Source organism: Orussus abietinus, unplaced genomic scaffold, assembly GCF_000612105.2.
Source record: "Orussus abietinus isolate OABI.00-Male unplaced genomic scaffold, Oabi_2.0 scaffold65, whole genome shotgun sequence".
Taxonomy (NCBI): Eukaryota; Metazoa; Arthropoda; class Insecta; order Hymenoptera; family Orussidae; genus Orussus; species Orussus abietinus.
In genome coordinates this window covers 74264-91474 of record NW_019394317.1, presented here as the reverse complement: position 1 = coordinate 91474, position 17211 = coordinate 74264, and the positions used below count along the sequence as shown (strand labels likewise).

Below are 17211 nucleotides of genomic sequence, written 5' to 3'. Positions count from 1 at the left end.
CTTATTTTTATGTTTCGAAAAGCAGATGTCACCTCACTCTGCCATTAGTAGTAGACTTCTAGTGGTTACCTACTTCGTGCTTATGTCGTCATTGCCGCATAAGAGACGTCGAGACCTGCGACGCCATTTTCGACAGTCGGGAGAAGTGTCGGGGCCATTTTGTATACTCGATTTGTACTCGAATGTATGTGCAAGCGCTGTGCGTCGTTAAAAGTGGATTAATCTCTATCGCGTCGCGATAAATCGGTATTTGTGAGGTTTACGTTAATCGAGAAACTAGAAAACATGGGGCGGAAAAAGAAGAAGCAGTCCAGGCCATGGTGCTGGTATCCTTTCCTAACGAATACCCAGAAAAGGACATTTTTACGTAACTGATTCCCCCGACTTTTCCAGTGGTTTCTTCGAGCTTTTCTGTCGCTTTAGGCGAGCCCAGTCAGCTGGGCATAAATCGTCAACGGGTTCTTTTATTGCAGCATAACTTATATCATTAATTGCGTTGCTCTCAAGTAGTAGAGGACGCTCGTTGGGTAAGCGGATTGACCGGATACACGGAGTAATCGATAGTTGATGCGGTCAACTGCGCTTAACGGTGGTAGAATTTAAAATAACCAAGTTGTTTGTGTTGTTCATATTTGTCAGAGGATATGGCTGTGGCACGATTTTTTTTATTCGGTGTTTCATAATCGAGGAAGACCAAGAAGTGTTCTAGAATGTATAGTATATGCAATAGGGATATAGTATTCCTTAACCAAGTTTTAAAGGTATTGTAATCGAGAGTTTGACGACGAAAAGATTTTAATTCAGCACCAGAAGGCAAAGCACTTCAAGTGCCATATTTGTCATAAGAAATTATACACGGGGCCGGGACTTAGTATACACTGTATGCAGGTAAAGCCATTACAATTTTTAAAACGATTCAATCGTCTTAAAGTATTTTTAAGATGGATCCATTGTTTAATCGTACGATATCGTTACAGGTACATAAGGAAGCGATAGACAAAGTACCTAATTCGTTGCCAAATCGTAGCAATATCGAAATAGAAATTTATGGTATGGAAGGTATCCCGCCGAACGATGCCAAAGAGCACGAGAGGCAAAGGAATGGCGGTAGGCCAGGAACACCCAGCTCAGGAGAGGATGAACCTACTCCGAAAAAATCTAAACCGGAAGGTCTTCTGGGTTCTGCACCAGGTGCCATGTCGGGTTCGTCGAACATGCTGCCTGGAGTAATGTCTGGAATGCAGGGGCATCCAGGCATGCCACCGATGGGTCAATATCCTCCACCCATGCATCCGATGATGGGACCGATGAGTCACGTGGGACCGCCTTTCATGGGACCTGGGTAAGATATTTCCAAATCGACAAATGTCTCGTTATAAGATGCTTGACGTATAGATAATAACCTCTGCGTACTTTTGCAGTGGTAATGCTCATACTAAACAGTCGACCTAATTTTATTTCATAGCATGATGTCTGGCATGCCAGGTATGCCCCCTGGAATGCAGCCACCGGTGAGCGCGGCCAATATGCCACCATCTAGGCCGCTATTCCCTAGTGCTGCTGCTGTTTCAACGGCAGCAACTTCAACTTCTGTATCGACACCTCTCGGAGCTGACTTCAAACCTATCACGTCGGTAGCAGGTGGTTCGATCGGTCCTATCAAGCCCACTTTTCCAGCATATGGAGGCGGGGAAGGTAATTCCGGGTCAAACAACGAACCATCCTCTGACCAAAAAATCAACTTCATCGCGACCACGGGTGCTGCCAGTAAAATCATTCACCCACCCGAAGATCTCAGTCTGGTAAGTTTCGAACCACCTTTTCAGCATTTGGACAGCTCGTGGATCACCCGAGACAGGGTCCTAGAGGCTGATATAGAAAAGACCGAAACTATAATTAGCTCCATTCCGTCGTTTGCAGGAAGAGATTCGGGCGAGATTACCGAAATACCAGCGTAGACAAAACGAGGACTCGCGGTCGAGTCAGCAGGAGGCTGCCCAGCAAGCGGCGGCCCTGCAGCAGCACCAGCACCAGCAGCAGCAGCAACAACAGCAGCAGCAGCAGCAACAACAGCAGCAACAGCAGGCTGCCGCGGCAACAGTGGCCGCGTTCCAAGATCAGCAGCAGCGACAGCAGGCCGCGTTGAGCGCTCTTCAGCAGCAACAGCAGCGATTTCAAAGGCCCCCTCAAGCAATGATGGTGCCGGCTTCGGCAGCGATACCAGTCAGTTCCGTAGCGCTTATGGCACCGCTTATGCGGCCAACTATGACCCTGGCTACACCTGCGCTCATTCACGGAGGTAACATGATGCGACCGCCCCCCATGGGCCTGCCACCAGGTAAGTTTCCGCCATGAGTACCGCCCTCCTGCCCTTCCGTCACGTTGAGTCCGTCCTTCCCTCGTTTCCCATCGTGGTCGTCCTCGTCCTCGTCCTCGTGATCCACACGTTTGTTGGAAACATTTTTCACGCCACTCGTGATTACTCTGCGGCCAAACCCCTGCCATCCAAACGAATAAATTCTATATCTGGCGGACAGTGATACGATTTAACGTAGTCGTTCAAAACGTTACTTGTCTCCGATAATTCGGAGCATTGTCCTATGCGGAGAGGATCGATTCGTTCGGTTTAAAAGGACCCGATTCCGACATAATCCGCTTTAATTCTCTCCCGTCCCACCACTCTCGTATCCTGTGCGTTCCGTAAGTTCCTGTTAACGCGTAGCACGCGTATACCTCGGACACATAAGGTACATGTAACCGTCCCAATTTCTGCACGATCTTAACGTTAGGTCGCAACTACGATAACCGCACGTTAAGTGGCTTTGGTTAATCCTCGTTTCGGCGTAATCTAGCGGAAAGATAAATCTGGTTATCGCGGTCGGGGTGTACCGACCCCCGTATTCGTTGAAGCATTGAGCGCGTAGGCGTTAATTATTGTAAACGAACGCATTCCCATCAGGTAAGTACGTGTACATCTTGATTGTGTTAACTCGGTTGACTCCGTGGGTCCCACGTGGAGAAGGTAATTTTGCAAAAAGGTAATTCTTTAGTAATATCTATCCGCGCGCAAGGCGAACGCTCTCGAGTTTTGCTCCTTCACCGGGCGAGTTACTTTCCCATCCGGAAACTTCACGATAATTGAGTACCGTGTATTCAGTCGAAGAGAATCCGGCGTTCCTCGTTAATGCAGAACACCTACGTTTTTTTGAACCCAGAGAAAGAGTTATTTAATCCGGGGCCCCGTCGAACATACGAGCATGGTGTGGCTGTAGAACGTCAGCATGTAACTCTACTTAGATAAGTGTATAGTACGTGGTACGTAACACTCTCGATATGTATTCTCACTCTCTCCGTTTCTCTAGAGCCACCAAAAGTCACAGCGTGCTCGTACGGGAGCCGACGACGCGGTCTCCGCTCGGCGTTGCAGGGTCCCGGTTGCACCTGCACCACGACCGAGCGGAGGATCCTTGCTCGTAGCCCGGAGGGTATCCCCTAAGACCACCCCCACCCGACCCCGAAGAAGGCGCGAACTCCATTGACCTACCCGTGGTTTCGTATTTTCCAGGGATGATAGGAGCTCTGCCGCCGGGCGCGATGCACCCGGCCTTCGCCACTCCCATGGGGTTCCCGGGCGCCCCGATGCTGGCACCCATGATGCACCCTCGCTTCAGATGATCGCCTCCGACGGACGGGCCCGAACCGCCGTTGCACTTCGTGCTTTGGGCCCGCCCTTAACCAGGTGTACTCAGGGAGTCCCCAGGGTGGCCCCGGGGTATGACCCGGGGGGTCCTCGGGGTGTCCTAAGGGTGTCCTCGGGGTTGCCCGCAGCCGCAGCCGCCGCCGCGACGAGACAACGCCGGCCACGCCCGAAGATCCTCTCCCACGTTAAGACGAAGTTAGCAAAATCTTTATGTTTTTCTTATTAAAATACGAGCAAAGACACGCCAGTTCTACGGGTAGAGGCGCCGCGGCCAAGGGAGCCCTAGGGGCCTCGTGGCGCTTGCCTCCTGGAGAGGGGCAAGATCGCGGATGGGTGGCGAACCCGCGCTGCCGGCACCCCGAAGGGGACGACCCTCCCTCCCTTCTGCCGGCAGCGTCGTGGCCTGCCGCCCCAGGTTAGTTTCTGCCACATTTTATTTAGTATCACACCCCTCGGGTCGAGGCGATCCCTACGCTGCCTGCCGTCTTCGGCGAGCGACCGACCCGCGTTGACGATTTTATTCGACGGAACGTCCCCAGGAGTTTGGGTACACTCCGAGGACGGGACCTCGCGCCTCGCCTCCTGCGGTTTTAGTATGTGAAAGTCTCCTTTCGCGTTTCGGTTTTCCCAGGTCGATGGGGATTGAGGCTCTGCCCTAGGAGGCGGACTCCTAGATTCCAATGCCGGTGGTACTTAATAGACTCGTGAGAAAGGACGGAGGCGAGGCGCCGGGTTCGTTCTGCATTTGAGAGTCTTCAGAAATTTCTGCCCATTTCTTTTTCTCTTTTTTTTTTTTTTTTTATTACGGGGTATCGCGAATTTTAGTCACGCGGTTGGTCGCTCGCGTGGCTTCCGATCAAGAGTCTTATGGGAGGAAACTTCGGAAGCCGGACTCGAGATGGCGGCGACGACGACCTGGAAAACGGAAGTGGGATCGACTCGACCCGAATGTACTGCCTTTCCTCGGAAGAAACGTGTTGGCGACGCATGAGTGAGTGGTAAGTACGGAGAAGGGTGCTCGCAAGATGGGTCACCGACTCTCTAAGCTCGACTCGACTCACGCCGTTCACCCACCGCCTCTCTCGCCTCGGTTTATTATTATTTTTTTCTCTCTCTCTCTTCCTTTGTTTCTCTCTTTCTCTCTTCTGTCTCGTCATCTCTTCTCATCTCTTCTTTTCTACAGCTTCCCTCTGCTTGTACCGTCAGGCCTCCCCGCCCTGGCTGGACCACGCCTAGTGACTCCTCTATCCCTCGTCGTCGGAGAGTGTCTCGTATGAACATTACGTGGACTCAAGGGGCACCCGGCGAGGAGGCACGAAGACGAGAATCGGTCGATTACTAGACCGGCTAGAAATGGACACATCCGTTTTTGGGTTTCTCCGGAAGCTGAGGAGAAGCGAGAGCTCCCTCCCCTTGAAGCGACGCAATGCTCATCCGAGACATCGTCCGCTCCTCGTGGACGATGAGATGGGGTCACTGGTATACGCGGCTCGTCCTCCTTCGTACCCTGAGCTCATACCTAGTATCCGTCCCGCCCTCTCCAGTGCTGCTCTCAGAATGCTCATGATATTACGCAGACGTAACCGCGCGCTACTGTAAATGGGTCGTAAAAGGTAGTTGCAAGTTTCGGAGGATCAACGATGGGCTGCATCCGTTGACGCGATTTTAGGGGAAATTTGAGAGACCGCCGAGGCGACTCGTAGGGGGTTCACGGGATTGCCCGGATCTCGCGATCAGTGGTGGCCGGAAATCGGCGAGTTTTACGATCCATTTCTCATATTGCGTCGAGTCCATTTACTCTCCTCCATTTTCCGCCAGAGATGGGCGAACGACTGCGACGAGTTATCGGGTTGTCCTCTTCGACCGCTTCGGTCCTGGTCCCGATCTCGGAATTTTATCGTTGTCGCGAAACCTCTTCCGGTCTTCTCCAAGGTGGAGAACGGCTTCGTTCGATCCGTTCTCCGGGTCGAGTCTCTTATCCAGACAACCTGCCTAGAGTAGAACTGGCCGACAAGGACGAAATTGATTCTCGAAGTGCTGATAAAGAGACGGTAGATTCGCGTTCGGCTGCGCCCGTCCCTGGTCAACTAACCTCACCTGCAGATATCCGCCTGTTCGCTTTACTTTTGACTGTCTACCGGACTGCCTTTCGGTCCGTCTGTCTGTTAGTCCGTGCATCTAACTGTCCAACTCTGTCCGGTAACGGTCCTCCTATTTCCCCCTTGGAAACGCCCTAAACGCCTCCGAAATCGACACTCTCCGATAACACCGAACGCCGCGTAACACGCGTACGTATTTGCCTACGCATCGTTGTTATAAAGTTTTCTTTGCAACGGTTGTCTTTCCGAATCGCCGCTATTGACGAAGGAACGACGGATCGATCGTTTCGTAGCTTCCGGGTTATTCTAGCCCTCGGCGAGCCGGAAGCGACGCTCGTCCTCCCCGCGACCTCCTTCCGGAATTATTACATAAATTGATGCACCCGTCCCTTGACAAGATGGTCGTCAATAGTGTTCGCGAGATCGATGAATTAGCTGGATAAAAATCCTTACTCATATATATATTTTTTTTTTTTTCCAATGAAACGTGCCCATATAATCCAGGAAACCGTTGAGCTAAAAATTCAGGATCCCCGTTCGGATTTTTGGGAGAAATTTGAAAAACTAGGGGAAAAAAGTTAAAGAAATAAAGGGGGAGGACACGGAGAGAGGAGGTCGACCGAGCGCGCAGATTCGGCAGGACAATCCCACGACAGAATTGGTCATGTAGAGATTCTGTTATTTATTATTGAGTGTCACACTATCGACTGTTCCGAATAAAGACGTTCTGTGGAAAGCTCGAACGATTGGGCATAGCCTGCCGTCCTGGGAAGCGGCGCGGAAATTTCTTTTCCTCTCCTCGCTCGGGAATTCCGCTCCGAAACGTCCGCTCGACGGATAGGACTTATCCGAGCCGACTTTGGGAACGATTTGTGCGCGCAGGGATCCGCGGCACCGATGTCGAGTTTTCCCAAGACGGCGGGCGACAGCCACATATTGTTTCAACCAATCACAGCTGTCACCGCTGTTGGACCTCACCGGTCCCTTGCCTCGAGGCAGGCGATTGTTTGGACCTACCGTCGTGGAGTTGAGACGGCTCGTTTCCTCCTAGGATGGGCCCAGGGATGGCAACTACCCCGCCGAGAAGGGACGCAAAACGGCGCTCGTCCCTCGCTTTCCGCAAACCCCGGGCGCGCGACGGAAACTCCCAGTGGCGGAGCGACTCCGCTAGCGAGGCCGCTTCCGATGCGCGATGCGCATCCCTAGCGCGGAGGCGGTTACATTATTCTTTCGCTTTCACTCTCTACCTCCTCCGCGTGCACATTTCCTATGTAACGCGTAACGACGATTTTGCATACGTAAAGTGGATCCGCACGTGCGAGGTATCGCGCGCAGGTTGCCATGCGTAGGTGCCATCCCTGGTTGCTCCCTTTTGCGAGCGTTTATGGCCGAGAGAAGACCCGGCCACGACTCCGGACTGTTTGGGATGACATCGAGGATGCCGATCTCGGCTCGACGTACGCGTGGCTGGACCGAGAAACAATATTAATGGAAGTAGCGAGTCGCGTCCTCGGCGACCGGATTGCCGGCTCCGCCCGAGCGCCTCGGCCGACTCGAGCCCTCCGAGGGTGGTCGGCTCGAGAGCACCAAAAGCGGCCTCGAGAGGTCCTAGATTTTTCTCGGCGCTTCCCTTGCATCCCCCGGACTCCGGGGTCGATGATCCTCCGCAGTCCTTCCCGCGGAAGGGCCGGGGAAAAATATTAAATATGGACATCCCGGTGCGACGCTTCTTCGTGCCCCGCGGAGACGCCGCAATTTTCTATCCGAAATAGCGAGGTTACGATTGCGATATCGTACGCACATAGGTGCAACGTCTCCGCGTAGCATGGAACGAAAATCAAGCTTTCCGGATTCCTGGTCAGATCCGAGAAGGTACAGAGCCCAAGATCGGCCTTTTCCCAGGCGGGAGATCCGTGCCCCGATCGATGGTGATCCTCGCCGATCTTAGCCGATCCCCCCGACGATCCTTGCCGATCCCTGATCCGATACATCGGGGACGAGAAGATCCGCCTCGAGCGTTCGTCGAGACTCCGTGAATTCCTCCTGTCGCCGACGTAAAAAGGTAATCGGGTGGAGCGGCGAAGCCTCGCCTTGGCTTCGCCTTGCATCAGGTACGTACCGGCTAAGACTACCATTTCCTATCTTTGTTTGGTCCCCAGACCTCGGTGCCTACTCCCAATGGGCTTACGCGAAACCTGCGGTTTATTTTCAATCGGCAGGTATTCCGGTCGGCGATTGGTTAAAAATGCCCGATCAAGCCAGCTGGGAAATTAAATTTCATCTCGGCGAGAGGGACACCTCGAGCGAACTCGGATTAATTAATCGGCTCGTGGAAGTGAAGGCGAATCGGAAATATTTCTTCTGGGGAATTTATGCCGCGTAAAGCCATTTCGAGTAGACCTCTTGGTTTGCCCTTGTCGATCCTAACCGGCGATCGCCTTTGACGGAAAGGCAAAGGCCATTTGACCGGCTGCTTGAGACTTGACTTAACGCTTCGGCCTTGCGGAATGCACTTGTCGCCGAATTGCGCAACGGATCCCTCGGAAAAGTCCTCGTAAAAAGTCTTCAAAGTGAATTTACGATTTCACCGCGGATAATATTTATTTCACGCGACGCCCGAGTGATTTATATGTATTTTTTTTCTTCGAGTTGCGTAAACTCCGCCACGCGATAACGCGCGCATCCTCTACTCTTTCCGACTGCACTCGGCGTGGATAATTGATAAGAAGATACGATTCGCTTCCTATCGGCGTTTTACGCGACTCGCATTCGCGAAAACTATCGCAAAAGTTCGATAAGCTCCCATTAAAGGTCTCCGATTAGACCGTCGGTCGGCTTGCGCATGGAGTACACCTCTGTTACGTCTTTTTCCTCTGTTTCTATCTATAATTCTCTGTCCTAGACTTTTGTGGCTTTTTATTTTCTGCCGAGTCTTGACTCGTCTCCTTTAAGTGTTCGTTAACGCAACGGGAGGTCTAGACCACTCGGCGGTTGCTTAATTAATTTGCAGGATGCTAGATCGGCGGGCGACTGATCACGCCCACAAGAATAAACGCATTTAACTGGAAATACCGAGAGACTGTTATTTCTCCCAGCCATTCTTGCTTAGATGCGTTACACTTCCGCCTTGAGCATCGACGGCCTTCGGCGATGGGAACGATCGCCACTTTCGATTTTACCGGGGGACTCCGAAAGGCCGTCGAAACGAGAAATCTGACAAAAATAAGGAACACGAGAATACTGCGGGGAAAAAAACTTGGGGACATTGTTTATTTTTATTTTTATTTTTACTCGTGGAGAATATGCCATTCACGTCTCAAGTTGCGGTTTGTGCGTTTCTACGTATGTCGCCGTTTGCACTTCCGAGAGGCCAGAATTAGAAACTCTTATGCGTCTCGGCGACACCCAAGGTGAACCAGAAACCGTGTATGTGTTCTCGTTAAATGTATACGAGTCGATTACGTCAACCCGAACGGGTAATGGATCAATTGCCGGAGACGTTTTTCAAACGTCGGAGGTACCGTTACCGCGAAGTAAATGCAGTTTACCTGGGAGGAGGTCTCGGGGGGTCTCGGAATGAATCCCCACGTCTGTGCGGTAAAGGTATAATGTCCCTTGGGTTGAAAGCAGAGGAGAAGCGCTCGGTATTCCACGCACCGCATTCCTGGAGTACCGAGTAAAGGTGCAGATAGGTGCAGTACAATGTAATGTCAAAGGTGTGCCTCGTCCGATAATCTACCGTACCCTGCGCAGCGAGAAACAAATAACCATCCGCGGTAAATGGAAATTAAATGAAGTGTCGCGAGACGGGAAAATGCGGGAAAAAATGGTATACGAGGATAAGGCGACAGTTTCACAGGTAACACCCGTGCCCTTCTCCGAGCGGCCTCCAGGTGAGTCCCGCGGCGCATGTATCCAGGAATGTATCGATACGCGGGCATGCTCGCGATATTTTTCCAAGGGGAAAAATCGACGGGGAGAAAAATAAGCGGAGCCGAGTAAACGCTTGTCACGGGCGCGATCTACGCCGGCCGCTCGCTCGATAGTCCCCGGGAGAGCGAGTCGAAGGCGGCACCTTCCACCTTCCACCTTCCACCTTCGAGCGGTATACCTGTCGGCACTGGGCACGGAACCTCGGGCAAACCCGTGCCAGCCGGCCAGCCAACTTTCTACCGTCCGACTTGCTCGTTGTCAGTCAGTGAACCGCCGATCGAGCGCGAGCCGACTCTTTCGCCCCCGGCTCCCGAGATAAGGACCCGCGATATTTCGAGCCCTTTTGCGCCGGAAGGTGCGAAAAGCGGAGAAAAGACGGACCAGGAGTCGCCGCAGGGGGCCTCGTCCTTTGCAGGAGTCCCGGACGCGGCCGACGAAGGGAACGCCGCTGGGTTGGGCTCGGCCCGCCAAGGCCGCTGCGAGTGCGAGAGAGACTCCTTGCGCCCGCGGTACGCGAGCGCGAGAGAGAGGCAGAGGCTCGGCTAACGGAGGTTCTCGCCGGTCCGCGCCGAACGGCGCACCCGACTGCGACAGTCAACCAAATATCTTCGAGAGCGATAATAAGGGTACGTTATAGAATCCTAGAGAAAATTCAATTATGCCCGAGAATGAGACTCGAACCTGGGACCTTGCAGAATTTCTTTAAGAAATGGACGGGTTGGCACCGGGAAGGCGCGAGAGATCGCGCGAAGAACGTAATAAAGAACTTTGACGGGGTCCTTTGATCGTCGACGGGATTTATGTCGAGGGGAAAAAATTCAATGGGAGAGTCTCGCTGAAATGACTGGAAATATCGGCGAATGGAGGGATATTGCGTATTCGCCGAGCGTCGCGACGCCCGTTGAATAGGGAACTTTCGATGCAGGTCGACGTGCCGGCTTTCCGGGTGCACGAGATGTATATTCAGGGGACGTTCAACTCGAAAGGTCGCAGGTTCCGCTGAAATACTACGCGCTTTATTTATGCTCTTGTTTCATTTCGATACATTGGTCTCTTCCGGTATAGAGGTGAAGGAGAACGAGGAAGGCGTTCCTCGCCAGCCGAAGATGGCTACCCCGAGGAGGTCGGGGCCATCGGGGAATTTTTTCCTGCCCCTGGTTTGGCTCCTCCTGGTCGGGGTCGCTAATCGGCGCACCCTCGCCATCGACAATCTGAGGGTCGCCTTCCAGTGGAAGGAGCTCGACTTCGAGGACCCCCCTTCGGGGAAGATCCTCGATCTTGTCCCTGGCTACAAGAGGGAGGAGAACCTGCCTCTCGGCATCGAAGTCACCGAGGACAGACTCTTCGTCACGGTGCCGAGATTCAAGCGCGGCGTCGCCGCCAGTCTCAATTACTTCAGACTGAACGGTGAGAGTCGCTGACGAAATCCTCGACAATGGACAGAAACGCCGGGATCGTTCCTCGAGAGATCGGTTACGGTCCTATCGAGGTCAATTTCTGCTAGCCAATCTAGAAGCGGCGCGATAACGGCGTCTACGGGGCGAATCGAATATTAGAGCGTCCAGGATGCTGCTGTCAATGCTCCGTCATTTTTATCAAAGCCGGTGCGTTTTTCTTTTTAGACTCCAGGACGTCACCGCCCATGATTCCCTATCCCTCCTGGGAGGCTCACAAGCAGACCTCGGGGTCGGTACCGGAAGTCGTATCCACCTTCCGCGTCCGAGCCGATCGCTGCTCCAGACTGTGGGTCCTGGATACCGGTCTCTCGGATATCCTGGGTAGTCCCGAACAGGTGGTTCCTCCGGCTGTTCTGATCTACGACCTGAAGACCGACCGACTGCTCCGGAAATACGCCATTCCGGCCGACCAGCGAACCCAGGACTCCTTTTTCGCGAATATCGCCGTCGAGGATCAGTCCTGTGAGGATGCCTATGCCTATCTAGGCGATCTGGGAGGTCCTGGGCTGGTGGTGTATTCCTGGAAGAGTAACAGCTCCTGGCTGGTTCGACATCACTTCTTCCATCCGGACCCCCAGGTTTCCGTTTCCTTTTTAACTGAATTCGATGGTCCATCGGTTGATGGAAGTAGAACAGGCTTGGAACTTGCAGGTCACTTTGAGAATTTTATTCCTCAGGGTGGAGAATTCAACGTATCCGGCGTCACCTTCCAATGGACGGACGGGATCTTTGGCCTGGCTCTTGCTCCTGCGAAAGATGGCTTCAGCACCCTTTACTTCCACCCCCTCTCCAGCACGATGGAATTCTCCGTCGACACGAAATTGCTGCGAAATTCTGAGCTGGTTAATTCCCCAGGTTGGTGCACCAGAAGCATTCGACTTCCCGTTCCTACCTATCGGTAGACCGGATAAAAATTCCTTGTTGCCGTTTGCAGAGAGCTTTCACGAGTTCCGGATTCTGGGCTCGAGAGGACCCAACGGCCAAAGCGGAGTCAGCTTCCTCGACCCTGAAACTGGGATTCTGTTTTACTCCCTCGCTAATTTGAACGCCATCGCCTGCTGGAAAAGCGGGACGAAGTACGAGATAAGACAGCAAGGCCGGGTGTACATGGACAACGTCACCATGGTCTTCCCCAACGACCTCAAGGTATCCTTAACTTGCACACCAGGATTTCTCTCGAGGAACACTTTTAACCCTTTTTTTATTCCTCGCGATTTTCAGGTCGATCGGAAAGGAAACGTCTGGGTGTTGTCCGACCGCCTGCCGATCTTCATGTATGGACAGTTGGACCCGGAAGACTACAACTTCCGAATCCTGACGGGATCTGCCTTGGAAGCCGTTCGAGGCACCGTTTGCTTCTCGGAAAGCTTAGCTATCACCACCGACAGGTCGCTGATGACTTCCACTAGAAGAAACCCATCTGTAAAAATTGGTTCCGGGGGAAACGAGCCGAAGACCTCCACCCTCAGCTTGCTGATGACCCTCTTTGCTGCGTCCTTACTTTATTCCTAGTTGTCGCATGCTAGCCGGTTGAAAAGTGCAAAAACTCTCTTCTTGCGGCTCCTTTGCTCCTCCAGAGACGACGGAGCTCGAGTTCTTGGTGCTTTCTGTGGCCGGCGCGGTAATGACTAAGGGTTCAATTGTAAATTGTGCATACAGTCTTGTAAATGTTTATTCCGTCTTATTTATGTTCCTTCTTCTCTGTGCTGTAATTATGCCTCGCCGTTCTCAAATTAACCGTTCCGAAGCCTACTTATCGAAGTGCACCTACGTAAGTAGCGGCCAGTCGTGAAAGGTAATTGTAACTAGTGTGAAATAAATGCGGTATTATAATTACCAGAGATATTTGGTTACCGATTAAATTCGCTTGGTCGGGTCACAGAAGGCACGGATTTCTTCTTCGAGCTTAACCCCGAAAAATTCATGTAGGAAATATTCAGCATTCCGTGGTCATTTTTTTTTTTTCACGCTGATGATACTTCGTGAATTTATTCCATTCGCAGCGGGATATTGCCAGGAATTGCCTAAGAGTTCGAAGGGCAGCGATTGCAGTATTTCCTTGTTGTGGTGACCGAGACGATTAGGCAAACCACGTTGACCTGCATCTCAATTGTAATTTCGTGAAGGTGCATTTTCGCAATAATCGCCCTTATTATTTATTACGCTGCGCTTTACGTCTGTTAATTACGAGATGACTCGTAAGTGCAGCGGGTAAATGTGCGAGTTCATTATTTGTGACCGATACGGATGCCCCTCCTTCATGTTGCGTCGAGCTTGAACTCGATATCACTTCCCGAGGTTATCAAAAAAGAGTTACATACACGTGAAGAACTCCTACTGTGAATCACGCAGTGTGATTCGTGCTCGCATTCGGTGAACGGTGACAAAATATCCGCAAAGCCTCCACTCAATGTTGAGATTTCTCGTTTGACGATAATTTATTTAAAACTTGTTTTTTTTTTTCTAGTTCCTGCATAAATAGCGACGAGAGGGGGAAGTACATAAATGCTGCGCAAGTGATAGAAGAGTATACGCGCGGTTAATCCAGTTTCCAGCGAAATATGGTGTATTCAAAATTCGAAAAGTCATTAATTAGAGTACCGGGCCTCGCTTATCTGCCGGCTCGCGATGATGGGTTTGCAACAGGCGAGTGAAAATTTTCAAAAATACCAATTTTTGTTTATCCCTACAAAAAGTGCTCGAGTCCTTGAATAGTTATATTTGCTCATCGCACTTTTCAGGGGCAGGATTTATGAAGAGCAGAAGAGAAACCGACGGGGCGGAGGACCTTTGGCGAGTTCAAGACAAATTGTACGATTTAAACGGATTCGCCAGTTTTCATCCAGGAGGTGCCGAATGGATTCGCCTCACCAAAGGGACGGACATAACCGAAGCCTTCGAGGTGACTCGTCAACGTCTCCGGGAACGTTTCGATACCGGAATATCCCGATTTTTTAATTATCGGTCGATGCCTCTATTGATATTTTTAATTAAAGGTACACCACCTGACGGACAAGGCCGAGAGGATGCTGCCGAAATTTTACATTCGCGACGCCAAGACCCCCAGATCCGTTCCCTTGACATTCGAGACGAACGGATTCTACAAAAGTTTCAAAAGGCGAGCGGTGGAAGCGTTAAAAGACGTGAACATCCACCGTCCATCGACGAGGTCTAACGTCGTCACCGATAGTATCGTCGCATCGACGGTGACATTCTGCGTCATGGCAGCATTTTTCCAGTCGTGGATCCTGGCTGCCATTGCCGGTGAGTCCTTGTCGACATAAAAGTCTGTAGGATTTAAAAAATACCCTGACGTTGAGCCTCCTCTTCTCAGGACTCTTCCTCGCGTGGACGGCATCAGCAGGACACAATTATATGCACATGAGGGACAACTTCAGGATGTACTACATGGACCTCTGCTTGCTATCCTCCAAGCTGTGGAGAATTACCCATGTGTTGAGCCACCATATGTATCCAAACACTCATTGGGACTATGAGATATACGCCTACGAGCCCTTCATTCAATGGCTGCCCGCCAAAGACAAGTCTTTGATTGCGAAGTTCCTCCCCAAGTTGGGCAGTCCCTTGATTTGGTCGATGACGTTCTTCCAGCAAGGAGTCCAGAGGTATAAAACCATTTAATTAAATTTAAGCGATTAATCTCTTCATCAAGGAGGCTCGTTCACGTATGAACTGCTTCCCCGTTCTCCAGGATCGTCTGCGCGATTTTCGCATACGGGGTGGTGGAGTTTCGCGACGTCGTCCCTTTGATCCTTCCCTTATCCATGTACCTGGTGACGTCGAGTCTGCTGATAACGCTCAAAACCTGGTTCCTGGTGATCCTCTTCGGCGGCTTCTTCTTTGGCTTCATCGGAGTGAACGCGGCCCACCATCACCCCGACATCTTCCACGAGGGAGATATCTTCAGGTACGTCCTTCGAGATAAAAAAAGTATATGACTAGTTCCTAAGTCCTATCTTCAGGTCCGACTTCGACTGGGGCCTCTTCGAGATGGACGCCGTGAGAGACCGAAACGTGATCGACGACTCGCTCGTCCTGACCCTGATGAGCTTCGGCTCCCACGGGCTGCATCATCTTCTGCCCACGGTCGACCACGACTATCTCCCGCTCTGCTACCCGGCCTTCCAGGAGACGTGCAAGGAGTTCGGAATCGACTGTACCAAGTGGAACTACTGGACCCTGGTCGGGGGGCAATTCGAGCAGCTCGGCAGGGTGGAGCCGAAGAAGAACTGGCGGTAGATCCGGGGGCCTAAAACCGAACAAAGTCCAGGAATAGCGTCTTCTCGGGTCACTTCCAAAAGCCCAAAGGCATCGGAACCTACGTACGTTCATTGACTCCCTTTTCCGGAATTCCGACCAGAGGGTCGAGGGGTCGAATCCAAGCAACGTCCAAGTGTGTGTCTACTCTCAAAATGCATTTATTCAACACCTTCGGGATGCTCAATGGACATCCAAGAGTATCGAGTGCACGCCCCGTCGTCCGGAGAGCGTTCGCCGGACGTCCACGGGGGATCGAACGTTTCCTAGAGGCTCTCAATCCGCAGATCGATGTTTCCAGCCGTGGGAGTTCCCGGTGGGACCATCCCCCGCGTACCTAACACCCTCCGGTTTTCGCGCTTCATACGTTACCAGCAGGATGAAAACGGGTGCACGCACGTTTATTGGGTTTTACAGTCGCTTGCGAGGGTACATGTAAACATACAGAACATTGCCACGGCATCTCGATACTACATATGTACATACACGTCGGTGGGCGACCGAGGGATCCCCTGGGAAGGGTCCCCGGGACCCCTGGGGTCCTCGGGGACTCTTCCGGGCCCTCGCGGGACCGACCGGGACACTTTCGGTTCTATTCCGCGTCCAGCTTGCACCGCGCACCTTCCGTACATATTACGGGATTGAGTTCTTACCTTTACCTTTTTATTGCTTAGTTACTTTAATAAATACATATTGCGTAGTTTATAAATTAAATTACTTCATATAGGATAGGACAGTGTATCCGCGCGGTGACGACAATAGCGTTCGCTCGTGCCTGTTTTCAATAGTGGATTCGCGTTTCCGTGCGTGTCCCGCCTGTTTATAAGTATATATGTCTCCCTCTTCGTTCGACTTCCTGTAACTCCTCTTCCGACGTGTCCCTCTTCTCTCATTCTCGTTCTCTCTCATTCTCTCTCTCTCTCTTTCTTTCTCTCTTTCTGACGCTGTCCATGTCCTCGTCCTTCCGGGGAGCTGCTCGCCGTCCGTCCGTTTCGTCGCCCTCGTTCGGCGAGTCCTTCGTCGTCGTTTCGTCGTTCTCTAACGACCTTTGTCTCGATTTAGGTAGGTCGAGGTCCGATCCGGCCGCTGTTTCTCCTCGAGGTCCTCTTCAAGGATCCTCGAGGTCGGCGGCGCTGCTTCCAGAACGAAACGGACGCACGTGCTTCGGCTCCTCCTTCATTTCTCCCTTTGTTTTGTCGGTCAATCGGTGATCGCTCGGGCGCGGTGGAAGAAGGACGAGGCTTCTCGATGAGGATGTCGATCTGTCGCCGGCTTAGAAATCACCATCGGGCTGTAGGTCGAAGCGTGGCGGGAATGCGGAACCGTCGAGCTGGGGTTTGAACGCAGGTCGGTGTGGCTGTAAAGAGGAAGAGAAATTCATTTAGACCACCTCGTGACAATCTTTTTTTTTTTTTCTAGGAACTTCCAACTCGGCTGGACCGCTCGAGTGCAAGACGGTTAGACGTCTCTCCCTGGAAACTGCACACAGAGACAGGGCAAAGGGGGTCTTCGACACGCTCGCTGTGTCTTTTCCCGTCGCCTCCGCCGTTCGGGGCAAGGGAGGGGGGAGAAAAATTGACAAAAATCCGCAAAAGTTGAGAAATCTCCCCGAGGACCTCTATCGCGACCCACGGGCTAGTGATGGTTCGGACGGTGTGAGAACGATCGCTCGATTTCCCCAGAAAATCGATGGAACGATGGACCAGGGAGATGCGAGCTCTATCGTGCGCAGTGTGCGTATGTG

General features: G+C 52.1%; 4 protein-coding genes across 26 annotated transcripts in view; 3 read left to right on the top strand and 1 right to left on the bottom strand.

Annotated features, from left to right (window-relative positions):
* Positions 1–25: 25 nt before the first annotated feature.
* Positions 26–8868, top strand: LOC105703041 (BUB3-interacting and GLEBS motif-containing protein ZNF207). The gene is made up of 6 exons (XM_012431116.2): positions 26–326; positions 762–888; positions 978–1342; positions 1466–1802; positions 1921–2338; positions 3566–8868. Exons 1-6 carry the CDS (start codon positions 286–288, stop codon positions 3673–3675), a joined length of 1398 nt encoding a protein of 465 aa, XP_012286539.1. The 5' UTR covers positions 26–285; the 3' UTR covers positions 3676–8868.
* Positions 8869–10009: 1141 nt separating this feature from the next.
* LOC105703043 (protein yellow) lies at positions 10010–13030 on the top strand. Its single transcript, XM_012431118.1, has 6 exons — positions 10010–10358; positions 10800–11139; positions 11355–11767; positions 11867–12044; positions 12124–12335; positions 12411–13030. Exons 2-6 carry the CDS (start codon positions 10839–10841, stop codon positions 12699–12701), a joined length of 1395 nt encoding a protein of 464 aa, XP_012286541.1. The 5' UTR covers positions 10010–10358; positions 10800–10838; the 3' UTR covers positions 12702–13030.
* A 494-nt stretch (positions 13031–13524) lies between these two features.
* On the top strand, positions 13525–16176 carry LOC105703042 (cytochrome b5-related protein). Its single transcript, XM_012431117.2, has 7 exons — positions 13525–13569; positions 13657–13835; positions 13931–14091; positions 14186–14453; positions 14524–14815; positions 14902–15117; positions 15173–16176. The coding sequence occupies exons 2-7, from the start codon at positions 13751–13753 to the stop codon at positions 15447–15449; spliced, it is 1299 nt and encodes a 432-aa protein (XP_012286540.1). The 5' UTR covers positions 13525–13569; positions 13657–13750; the 3' UTR covers positions 15450–16176.
* LOC105703038 (myosin heavy chain, muscle) overlaps positions 15852–17211 on the bottom strand; it is a 32099-nt gene continuing 30739 nt past the window's right edge. For all 23 annotated transcript variants that reach the window (XM_012431097.2, XM_012431099.2, XM_023431761.1 and 20 more), the window contains one exon: positions 15852–16824. In XM_012431097.2, coding sequence (XP_012286520.1) covers positions 16741–16824 — 84 coding nt within the window. In that variant the 3' untranslated portion in view covers positions 15852–16740. The remainder of the gene's footprint in view (positions 16825–17211) is intronic.

Excerpts from the sequence above, each read along its gene's own strand:
- LOC105703041 (XM_012431116.2), top strand. The coding sequence starts at position 286 with ATGGGGCGGAAAAAGAAGAAGCAGTCCAGGCCATGGTGCTG. Across the intron at positions 889-977 it reads TTAGTATACACTGTATGCAG|GTACATAAGGAAGCGATAGA; the intron begins GTAAAGCCATTA and ends ATATCGTTACAG. Across the intron at positions 1,343-1,465 it reads CCGCCTTTCATGGGACCTGG|CATGATGTCTGGCATGCCAG; the intron begins GTAAGATATTTC and ends TTTATTTCATAG.
- LOC105703043 (XM_012431118.1), top strand. The coding sequence starts at position 10,839 with ATGGCTACCCCGAGGAGGTCGGGGCCATCGGGGAATTTTTTCCTGCCC. Across the intron at positions 11,768-11,866 it reads TCTTCCATCCGGACCCCCAG|GGTGGAGAATTCAACGTATC; the intron begins GTTTCCGTTTCC and ends TTTATTCCTCAG. Across the intron at positions 12,336-12,410 it reads TCTTCCCCAACGACCTCAAG|GTCGATCGGAAAGGAAACGT; the intron begins GTATCCTTAACT and ends CGCGATTTTCAG.
- LOC105703042 (XM_012431117.2), top strand. The coding sequence starts at position 13,751 with ATGGTGTATTCAAAATTCGAAAAGTCATTAATTAGAGTACCGGGCCTC. Across the intron at positions 14,092-14,185 it reads ACATAACCGAAGCCTTCGAG|GTACACCACCTGACGGACAA; the intron begins GTGACTCGTCAA and ends TTTTAATTAAAG. Across the intron at positions 14,454-14,523 it reads GATCCTGGCTGCCATTGCCG|GACTCTTCCTCGCGTGGACG; the intron begins GTGAGTCCTTGT and ends TCCTCTTCTCAG.